General features: G+C 35.6%; 1 protein-coding gene across 2 annotated transcripts; it reads left to right on the forward strand.

The window, feature by feature from the left end:
* The first annotated feature begins 174 nt into the window (after positions 1–174).
* LOC136668571 (acidic fibroblast growth factor intracellular-binding protein B-like) lies at positions 175–12,004 on the forward strand. 2 transcript variants are annotated; one of them, XM_066646173.1, is made up of 11 exons: positions 176–554; positions 1,294–1,381; positions 3,384–3,582; positions 3,943–4,069; positions 6,981–7,081; positions 8,634–8,767; positions 9,363–9,471; positions 9,846–9,909; positions 10,275–10,361; positions 10,713–10,810; positions 11,801–12,004. In XM_066646173.1, the coding sequence occupies exons 2-11, from the start codon at positions 1,297–1,299 to the stop codon at positions 11,868–11,870; spliced, it is 1,074 nt and encodes a 357-aa protein (XP_066502270.1). In that variant the 5' UTR covers positions 176–554; positions 1,294–1,296; the 3' UTR covers positions 11,871–12,004. The 2 variants fall into 2 exon arrangements, with proteins under 2 accessions (XP_066502271.1, XP_066502270.1); XM_066646174.1 differs by lacking the exon at positions 11,801–12,004 and having other exon boundaries at positions 175–554; positions 10,672–10,802.
* Positions 12,005–12,153: the final 149 nt, after the last annotated feature.

Consider the following 12,153-nt stretch of genomic DNA (forward strand, 5'->3'; position numbering starts at 1 on the left):
AATTCACTTCGACTTATAGAATGAGCATTTGTTCGCAACCCAAATTCAATCCTCAAAAAAGGTTACATTCCAATAATTTAAAACAATGACAGGAACGGCATGTGATTTTCTTCATATTGATATGTTACCATGAGGGATTTATCTGGCATTTTGGCTTTATTTCATGATTTGTCTTAACTGAATTAGGGATTTATACTACACGTAGCTATTAAGCTACTGAAGTGGTCGATTCACTTTTGAATCGGTTCGCTGGATTCATTGAAAAGTGTCCGTTCAAACGATTCTGTACCGATTCTCCATCTTCATCAACCGTAGTAAAGATAGGCATGTCCAGAATGATTTACTTAAATAGGTCCGTTTAGCTTCGCAAGTCACTATGAACACTGACGGATAAAATTGAACGGTGGACTGTTAGTTTATTATCCCCGTTTTCAGATGCCTCCTACAAACGGACCCCGCTGTAATTTGCTCTGTTTTCAGTTTGAGTTCAGCTAACGGTCGCTGTTCATTTGGAACTTATCGTTCAGTACAGGGATAGACCATTGAATAGACTGGTAAGTGTTACTCCTAGAGGTTTAAGGCCTCCTAATCCGATGTAAACTGTGTTGTAAGTGCAGGGAGAATTCATAGACACATAACTAATAAAGTTACTGCAATGGTTTAACATAATCTTCATGTTCATGTGAATTTCAACGACCAGTGCTTTGATTTAAACCATTGTTTATTTGTTTTATAGCTAAGTACCCAAGACATCAAAACAACCATAGTATCATAAATATAATTTTACTTTAGAATTCCCATTTATTTATTTTTATATTATATTTTTTTATTTTAATAAAATATATAATAAAATATGTTATCATATAATAATATATAATTTTTTTATTTTATAAAATTCAAAATGTATTTATAACCTCAAATAAACAGAAGAACTTCCCAAAATTTCTCAAAGATTTCTGTTAACTATCCTAGCTATACAATATTTTCTTATTTTTCATTCTTTTTTATCTTCATAAAAACCCTTGTGTAATCCTCACGATTTTGCTATAATAAAGTAAAAAGTTTGATTTTAGTCAATCCCCATATTTCCTTAAAATAAATGCTATGCCAATAGGTTAACATGTCCATCTGTTCAGTGTGTTAGGTGAATGTCTGAGCACAAATTTGCCAAATGGTTTTCCCAGAGGCCACAGCTCATTATTTAAATTTAAATGGCAGATTCTTTGAGGTTCTACTAACGCATAATCATGTACTATTACATAAAAGCTGTTAAAAGATTTCTTGCATTTTCAGAGGATGTCGATGGAGCTGGATGTTTTTGTGGGGAACACCACCATCATTTATGAAGAGGTGTACCAGCTGTGGTTGGATGGATACTCAGGTGTGTCGTTTATTTATTGATGTCACTCAGTTCAAATAAAAGTTATTGAATTCACCATAAAACAGTGATTTGTGGTATTTTGCCTGACAGTTCTCCAATCTGGTCATATAGTTTTTGTTCGTCTTCATTCACAATTATATTGTATGCCTGTTACTAAAGACTATTTTGTGAGGATAACTGATGGGTTGTGCCTAATTTTCAAGGATCTACTTTTGCAGAGCTACTTGTCCACTGCAATTTTCTTTGGGCTCAGTATAGTCCAAATTTTATTTATTTATATTGGTATATAGTCTTATATATATCTTATATATATATTATATGTTATCTTATTTTTCTCGCATTAAAAATATGAAGTTTCCATGAACACTCTAATTAATTATAGACCAGTTTCAAGATTTATTTTGTTTACTTTTTTAATGTGTACATGATTTCCTTTGATGTTCCTCTGCGAGTTTGAGACGTTCCTCACAGAAAATAATTACAAAATACCTTGAAAAATGGATACATATTAACTTTAAATGTAACGTCCTTATGGTGACACGGTAGCGCAGCAGGTAGTCTCGCAGTCACACAGCTCTATGGGCCTGGAGATTGTGGGTTCCAGTCCCACCAGGTGACTGTCTATGAGGAGTTCTCCTCCGGTTTTACTCATGGTCCAAAAACACACACTGGTAGGTGGATTGGCGACTCAAAAGTGTCCATGGGTGTGTGTGTGTTGCTCTGTGAAGGAATGGGACCCCCTCCACGGTGTGATCCCGCCTTGTGCCCAGTGATTCCGGGTAGGCTCCGGACCCCCTGCAGCACTGAACAGGACAAGCGGTTACAGACAATGAATGAAAGAATGTAACTTCCTTATTAAGGCTAATGATGTTTGAGTCATAATTGTAACTATGAAGTTAAAGGAAAAAGCCCAGTTCAGTTGGCAAAATTGATGTAAATGTCAAGCAGTTCAGGACAGTTTATGATCAAGGAAAGCCTGTGATTGTATATTCATACCAAATAAAAAATTAAATCAATGTGCTTAAATGAATTTAAATTCTTAAATTCAAGTGACATTTTAAAATAAGAAGTCAGTTTTGTAAACTAACTAAAAATTACAGCTTCAGTATTATTGTGTTGCTTCACTGACCTGTATTAGGGAGAGTCAAATCTCTGTAATTGCTACTCTGAGCTCAACACTGCAGCAACTGCACTATGTAACTTTTGGATGATTGTAGGAAACCACCCTTTCCTCCCCCTCCTCATTGATTTCAGTACAACTCTGTTAAAATGAATTACACCAGGAACAAGTTAATCCATTGAGTAGAAAATAAAAGGCTGTTGGGTCACAGAAATGCATCCACACATGAATAAATGATTACGATAAGTATTCGAACCTGCTAGTAAAGCACTGTAATGTTTGGCTGCAGATTGCAGTGAATGGAGTTTAAGCAGTAGTGAGGTACACAGCTGAAGAGGCACAAGGTGAATTGTGTGCTAGTTCTGCCCTCCACTCTCTGACTTGTTGAACACGTAGTTGCTTGTGCCCCTCAACAACATCAGCCAGCATCATCAAAGTGCACACTTTAAGAAATGCCTTTGGCCTTTGAGCTATAATTGGGACAGAGGGTAAATATCATTGATGCAAAGCACTGAATACCATGCTTTTATAGAGCAGTCCTTAAATGTCAATCTTTATGTGGGAAATAGTGCACTTTGTGGTGCAATTCCAAACAGTGAGTGTGTGTGAGTTAAAATCCAGTTCAGAGAGATGATTTCAATCTAAAATTCTTAATGTTGCATCATGATTAAAAGCTGTCTTTATAAGAATAATAGAATATTTTTCTTTCAAAATCACAATGTGTTGATTAAAAACAGCAATTCCACCATAACAAAACAATACAAATATAATAGGATAAAGGATTCCTTGTTTATGTTATTTCTGCCATGTATTTAAAAAGATGCATTTATTGTTCATTGAAGTCTGTTAAAATTCATATAATTATGAGACTTTGTGCTGTAGTGAATGATGCAGTGAAGATGAGGAAGGAGAATGGTGCTCTGAGTGAATGTGAAGCAAGTGACGATGTTCTACAGAGTGACACTATGGACCAGTACAGAACTTTCCAGATGTGTGAGAGACTGCTTTACTCCCCATCTAAGCTTGCCAATCAGCTGCTCTTTCAGATCCCTGCCCATAGCCAGACCATGCTCATTGAAAGGTACAGGTTCTGTGGAAATATCCCACCATAACACTGAGTTTATTTTAGACTTATTTGGATTTAGGTCTGTAGGTCTTCCCTATAAATAATTTAACAAATTATTGTTACCTCAGAGGTGTCTCATAAACTTTAGAGCAAGAACCCATAAATGTCCTCAACACTGAGTGATTGTCTTTGTATTACTCTGATTGTTGTAGTATTATATTATTCTTGTGTCATTGATTTTGGAAAATTTTGAGCTTAATATTGGCTGATTTTATTGTCTAATCAAATAATCATGCTTTTATGCCTTATAGCTAAAAGACATATTTCTAAATTCAAAATTGACAGTTTAGGCTAACTATCTGTTTTTATTTGAAGATATTATGAATTTGACCATAACTTTGCCAGAGAGGTTCTGGGAAAGAAGCTCTCTAAAGGGACCAAAAAGGAATTGGATGACATCAGCTTAAAAACTGGGATTGCTCTGAGGAGTTGCCGTCGCCAGGTGGGTCAAACTACCGTAGCTTTTACTACTAACCAGCACCTGCTTCGGTCAGGTCTTGGACAAGGGAAAAAAAATAAACAGGAGGAATATACCAGGGTGTGACAGGGAAATAACTGTCATTTAGGAGTCTTATTTATGGAGTCTGTTTATATTGCGGTTGGTGTATTGGTAAGTATTATAAGCCATTTACACAAACAGACACGCTACTTACATTCACTTGGGATAAGTTTTTATTTAGTTTCAATAATATACTCAATCAATATATATGATTAAATTTGGCCATCACCAGTAAATCTAGCCAGCTTAATTCAGACTGAAACACATTTAATATTATAGTTTGTATGTGTATGTGTGTATATGGAGGTTTTATATTGGATGAGTGTGGTGTGTGCATGTGCATGCAAACGTTTCAATGTGTAGTGCTAGTGTTTGATAAGCTGTTTAGGTTGAAATACAAAGGTATGACCATTGCTTTGTACACAGCAGTCTAGAGATTGATTCCCAGTTTGGGTATAAACAAAATCCTGCACCACTAAAAAGTTATTGGGCAAGACTCTCAAATAGGGGTGTGTACTAAAGTTTGTACATCTAAGGTTACTGACCAAATTATGTCAGTACTACAGAGTACCAATTCATGTCAAATCAATCTTTTGGCAAAATTTGTTTCCAGCATAACACAGTAGAAGTGTTCTCAAGTGTGGTTACATTTTTCAAAACTTGATGCTGGCATAGCTCTCTGCTGTACTTAAAACGCAAAATGCAAAGCTGACAATGGTTACACCCCTGAGCAAACACTTTGTGGGATTTCTCAGGTGGCTGAAGTAACGTCTAGACTTATGTGTATGTCCTAGTCGAAGGGATAATTTCCACAACACTGTGTAAAATAGGATAAAAGAGTAATGCACATTACAAAACACGTCAAAACAATCCCCCAACTTTATCTCAAAAGTAAATCGAAAGTTACAATTACATTAATACAACACATGACATCTTAGGACAACTGCATTTCTCCCCACTGACACCTTAAACATACTCAGTGAAAGAAGCTGAATGGTCTTACAGTGGCAGAGCTGTGGGGTACAGTAAACAGTATAATTCCTCAAGAAAAATTCTTGAGGGGGAAGGCAAACTATTGTTGTTTTAATTGTACAGGTAGTATCTTCAACTAGTAATACTAAGATTTACCTGTATATGGCACACTATACACACATGGACAAAATTGTTGGTCCCCCTTGGTTAAAGAAAAAACACAATAGTCACAGAAATAACTTGAATCTGACAAAAGTAATAATAAGTAAAAATGCTACGAAAATTAACCAATGAATGTCAGACATTACTTTTCAACCATGAATTATTTTAAGAATTAATGCAATGAGAATTTTGTCCATGTGTGTACATGGGAATACACTCTCATTCTTTGCAAGAACATAGTTTGAGCTTTAAGTGTACTTATTAAATCAGAGGTTATTTTTCAATGTATAACCAAACTAAATAAAGACATATAATCTTAAGCAAAACTTCAAATTGTAGTCTTCTATTAAAACAAGATATGTGCAGTTATGCCAAAGATTGTTGTTTTTATTACTAAGGTATGTATGCAAGTACTTACATACTTGGTGCTTTTGTGCATTGAAATATGAGGAGGGTGTTTGGGACCAGAGTGTGTGTAAATGAGTTCACTGCCACGGATGGGTTAAAAGCAGAAAACACATTTAGTTGTATAGTGACCAGTAATTGAAATCCCAATCCTTCAAAACCTAAAACTCTCTCTCTGTATTTCCCAGGAAGTGTGGTTTGTGTTTGTCCACCCTTGGGATTTCTGCTCCTGAGTACAACCAAAATATTACAAGCACAATTTCAATTGTAAAGACATACCAAGCCTATGGTTTGTGTGTTAACAATACAGGTTTACCTGTATAATTTCTATGAATATTATGAAATAAAGAGTCATTAATTTATTGTCTGGGCACAAGGCAGAAATACACCCTGCATGGTATACCAGTCCATCTCAAGGCAGGACAAACACACACACACACACCTACCTCCTGCTCCCCAGAGAGCTTATAAAGCTTAAAAATACACAGTGGTGTCAAATATATAACACATGGTTAAAAAAAAAAAAAACATTATACATTCGGAAAATAAATAAATAAATAAAATTACATTCCATTTGCCTACATTTATAACATTAATAAAATTGATACTCTGCCTAAGAATATTTACCAAATGCTGGAAATTTAAATGTAATATAAAACAGTTTGTTGTCACTTGTTTGCTTATAATGTATGCGTGTTAAAAATCCAAAAACTTATAATACACATATTATTATTTTGTTTATTTATTTTGTTCAGAGTAGAATTTGGCATTGTAATGTTTATTATATTACTACATGGTATAGGGGCCATATCTGGCTCACGTTCTTACATTGTGTGTGTGTGTGTATAATAAATAAATATATGACCATTTATAATCACACTTATCCATCAGAGTTGAGCATGCAGGTTTAGTTTCTGTGACTTTGACTGATAAAAAAATTTCTGGATTCCTTATTTGGAGATATATAACCTATTTGGGCTTATACATTTTAATCTAAGTGTACACTGAACTGCTGTGGGGGGGGGGAAATATGTTAAAGTAGTGATTTTAGGGATTTCATAAAAAGTTGAATGCATAATATGATTTTTGCAAAATAGAGTTTATATATGAACTGGGGAGTTTAACACTGTTTACATATTACATAAACTGTTATTTAAAAGAAGCAATGAAAATGATTTTCATGATAGGGGCCATTTTAATGGGGCGATTTATTTGTGTATACTGCAGATTCTCAGCCTGTGTGATAATATTTCAGATAATACAGGTGTATTTTGCCGCAGTTGGAAGACTGACATTGTTTTTAAATTTCTCTCAGTTTGATAATTTCAGACGAGTATTTAAAGTAGTGGAGGAGCAAAGGGGCCCCCTGGTGGAGAATGTCCAGCATCATTTCCTCCTCTCTGAGTCACTGGCCAAGTAAGTATTGGGACTGACACACACATGTATGTCTGTGGAATGTAACAAAAATATACAAACCGGATTCCAAAAAAGTTGGGACACTAAACAAATTGTGAATAAAAACTGAATGCAATGATGTGGAGGTAACAACATCTAATATTTTATTCAGAATAGAACACAAATCACAGATCAAAAGTTTAAACTGAGAGAATGTATCATTTTAAGGGAAAAATGTTGTTTCAAAATTTCATGGCGTCAACAAATCCCAAAAAAGTTGGGACAAGGCCATTTTTTACCACTGTGTGGCACCCCACCTTCTTACAACACTCAACAGACGTCTGGGGACAGAGGAGACCAGTTTCTCAAGTTTAGAAATAGGAATGCTCTCCCATTCATGTCTAATACAGGCCTCTAACTGTTCAATCGTCTTGGGCCTTCTTTGTCGCACCTTCCTCTTTATGATGTGCCAAATGTTCTCTACCAGTGAAAGATCTGGACTGCAGGCTGGCCATTTCAGTACCCGGATCCTTGTCCTACGTAGCCATGATGTTGTGATTGCTGCAGAATGTGGTCTGGCATTATCTTGTTGAAAAATGCAGGGTCTTCCCTGAAAGAGATGATGTCTAGATGGGAGCATATGTTGTTCTAGAACCTGAACATAGTTCTCTGCATTAATGGTGCTTTTCCAGACATGCAAGCTGCCAATGCCACAAGCACTCATGCAAACCCATACCAACAGTGATGCAGGCTTCTGAACGGAGCGTTGATAACAACTTGGGTTATCCTTGTCCTCTCTGGTCCGGATGACATGGCGTCCCAGTGTTCCATAAAGAACTTCAAATTGTGACTCATCTGACAACAGAACAGGTTTCCATTTTGCCACACTCCATTTTAAAAGACCCCTGGCCCAGTGCAAACGTCTGATCTTGTGGAGCTTGCTTAGAAATGGCTTCCTCTTTGCACTGTAGAGTTTCAGCTGGCAACGGCGGACGGCACGGTGGATTGTGTTCACTGACAATGCTTTCTGGAAGTATTCCCGAGCCCATTCTGTTATTTCCATGACAGTGGCATTCCTGTTTGAGGTGCAGTGACGTTTAAGTGCCCAGAGATCATGAGCATCCAGAGTTTTACGGCCTTGACCCTTACACCCAGCAATTGTTCCAGATTCTCTGAATCTTTTGATGTTATGCACGGTTGATGATGATAACTTAAAAGTCTTTGCTATTTTACGCTGGGTAACTCCATCAACATATTTTTCCTTTATAATGTTACATTTACTCAGATTAAACTTTTGATCTGTCATCTATGTTATATTACGAATAAAATATTGACATTTGCCATCTCCACATCATTGCATTCAGTTTTTATTCACTATTTGTTTAGTGTCCCAACTTTTTTGGAATCCGGTTTGTAACAACAAAATATGTTTGTCTATAATTCACTCTTTTCAACACCAGTCTCTCCTTTCACGTCATAACTTACTACAATGTCATTCTTGTCTCTTTATTTTTTTATGTCATTTTAACATCTTCATGCTCTCCTTCCCTCACCGACTCATCTCTCCCTACAGGGACTATGCTGCTGTTGTGTTTTTTGCAAACAGTCGTTTTGAGACAGGGAAGAGGAAGCTCCAATATCTGTCCTTTCAGGATTTTGCCTTCTGTGCTGGCCAGCTCATCAGCTATTGGACTGTTGGGGCTGTTGGTAAACTCAGCTTAGAGTCATATGGTTCATATATGGAAACTAAACAGTATAAAGAACTTGTTGGATAGTTTCCGTTTATTAAATTTGGCATTATTTTGTTTTTAGAAAGGCTGTTGTTAGTTCATAAACCCACAAAAATTAATATAAAGGTTTTTACACCAAGCTAATGTTTACTCCTAACTCTGCAAGTTTCAGTGCCACTAGTCTGCCTTAAATGCACATTTGCATGTGTTGGTTACATATGTGGGAAAATATTTCTGTCAAACAAATGCAACATACAGTATGATAATACGAGCTCTTATCTATCATTAGGTATGAAGTCCAAGTAATTACATGATGGATAGAAAATCTGTGATAAGTATCAACATTGCAAAGGCTCTGTCGTTCACATCACTCCTAAAAATAGCAGCAAGAGAACCAGCCATAACTGTCTGTGGCAGTGGAAAAGTAGAGCTTATCACTAGGGCAATGCCTGGCTGAATTCAGACTGGAAAGTGGCAGTAATGACCAACTTGGTGCCAAGGTGGAACAAAATGTGATCATAGAAAGTGCCATGGTACTGTTTTTCCCCTCATTACATTTCTATGCTCATTAGACAACATGATGGAGGACATGGATGTAGATCTGGAGAAAGAATTTCTGCATGATTTAAAAGAACTGAAGGTTCTGGTTAATGATAAGGACTTGCTGGACCAGCACAAAAGGTAGAGAAGTTCAGTTTAATTAGTTTCAATTTGATAAAAACATGTCTCTGTTTTGGACATTATATGCAAGATGCATGAATTGAATGCATCATAATCTCTGTGCAAGTAATCACCGAGTTGCATGCAACGCATTAGATTATACATCCAATGCAATGCATTGGGTTACACTATTTAATTACATATTCATATACACACCATGTTCCCTTAAAATAATTAATGAAGTTAAAACACTTGTAATTGTTACATATGAGTTTCAAGTGAAGTGCAGTATGCTATAAGTTTTATGTTATTTTCAGACTAAATTTTCATGTACAATTCACTGTGTAAAGCCAGTTTCTTTCCCTTAAAATTTCTTTTCAATGTTTCTGTCACAGCTTGGTGTGTTTCCAGTTGAGGGAAAAAATCAGAGTCTTCACTGAGATGGAGGCGAACTTTAAGGTTAGCTTTAAAAAATATATCTTAGAAATGTTATATTATAATTTTACCCACTGTTAATAGTTTTTATTGCTTGTCACTACATAGGCCAAAACAGTTAGTGACTTGTATAATGAAAATGTAAAAAGAATACAAATAAGATTTTATATTGCTCATATTCACACACAAAAATGCTTTGTCATAAATTTGCACAAGAAAATAAAGTAATAATAAAAATGGAAGTGTGATTCAATTTTGAAACGCATTTGATGTTTCTTTTTTACATTCTAAATAATATTTCAATAATGTAGTATATACCATCAGCATTTAATGTAAATTCATACAATTGTGTTCTTATTTTTACTTGTGTTTTATCAATTGTTCCACAGAATCTATCCAGAGCCCTGATTAACATTGCCACCAAACTTATAAATACCAAAGACGTACGGGATTTGTTCATTGATCTTGTGGAGAAGGTAATGCTATTTTTGGAAATGGCTGTGACATAAACATAGAAAAGGTGTAAGTTGGAAGAAGTTTTAAACTGGCTTTCCCATGTTTTAAACATGTATGGAATTTTATTAGTTTGAAGCTAAACTATGTTTTTACAATTGTCTATTAAACTAAACTTGTATAATACATAACATCGAACAACAGCAACATTAAGAAACCTCTTAGCCTCATGAAACCAGTTTCATGGAACAGCTGTTTCAGTCAAATGATTATAATTTAACACCTCTGACATGCTGTCCAGCTGTTTTTACTCCAATCAGGCTGTCCTTGCAGGGATAAGATAGCATTGTCTCAAACACCCCCTGTGCCCTCAGTTTATTGAACCATGCCGATCTGATAAATGGACAGTTGGAGACATCGCACTTTTCCTCACCCACTACACCAGCAGTGCCCACACACTCGAGACATTCAGGTTAGTGTGTGTGTGTGTGTGTGTGTGTGTGTGTGTGTGTGTGTGTGTGTGTGTGTGTGTGTGTGTGTGTGTGTGTGTGTGTGTGTGTGTGTGTGTGTGTGTGTGTGTGTGTCTGGGTGCTTTTTATCTTTAGAGCTGTATTTGATCTTATCTATCAGCCCCATCTGCTTCAGCTTATACGCATTAATGTTGTACATGTACTAGCTCTATATACAGAAAAGTTGGGACAGTGTGCAAAGTGTAAATAGAAGCAGAATGCCATGTAAACCATATCTTTAATTAAGAATTATACAAACACAATATTTCAAATGTTCAAACTGAGAAATGTTTTTGAGAACCATATGGCCAGTTTTAATTTGAAGCCAGCAGCATAATTCATAATTCATAATTCAAAAAGTTGAGTGCAACAAGAGTGGTAAAGTTTAAGGTTTAAAAAGAGTATCTAAGAAAGTGATCCTCTGATCCTATCATTCAAAATTGAGGTTTCTTTTCTCATTTAAACATTGAACAAAATGGTTCTTTATACAACCACACCAGGTTGTATACAAGCCAACCAGGTTGGCATTACTCAAATAACCTTTTTGGCACCTAATTTAGACCTGTCATCCACTGAAAAACAGTTTGTGCCTTATGAAACAAAGCACGTTTACAAAATGTTACAGAGAGGCGATGCAACAGAGAGGTAAACATACCCTTGTCCCCAATTGTTTGGAATTTGATGCTTGCATCAAATTCAGAATGAGCAGATATTATTTCAACAGTAAACAAAGCAGTAAGTTTTTCTCAGTATGAACATTTATAATGTTGCTTTTTTCCCCTGTAATAAATAGAAAATGAGAAATTTACACTATACTCAATCAAAATATATTCATGGTAATCTAAGCTACACTGTGCTACATAAATTAGTTAATTTGACAAATTCTGAATTACTACTTTAAAAAATGTATATTTGGTTTGTAGTAAAAGCATAAAAGCACTGTCTCCCTACAGGTATCAAGCGGTATGGGAAAGATATATGGCTGTAATTAAAAGCTGCATCTTGAAAATGTACCATGATTAAAGCAGCATTCCAGAAAAAATGGTTATGTCCCCTCTGCACAGAGCAGGTCTTTTGTACCTTTTATGAAATTTTGAGTTCAAATTGTTGATATTCATTAGTTAGTATTGTAGAACATAATAAATAAAATATAAATGGCTCCTGAATTTGTCTTTCCTTTTGGCCTTACAGTGCTGTAGGTGCTGAGAACAGAGGAAGAATAATGTTTTCTTGAAGTGAAAAACAAATGTGATGGTGTATTTGTGAGTGTGAAAGGTTTTGAATATATACCTCAGGGGGTAGTTCA

This window comes from Hoplias malabaricus, chromosome 15 (genome assembly GCF_029633855.1).
Source record: "Hoplias malabaricus isolate fHopMal1 chromosome 15, fHopMal1.hap1, whole genome shotgun sequence".
NCBI lineage: Eukaryota > Metazoa > Chordata > Actinopteri > Characiformes > Erythrinidae > Hoplias > Hoplias malabaricus.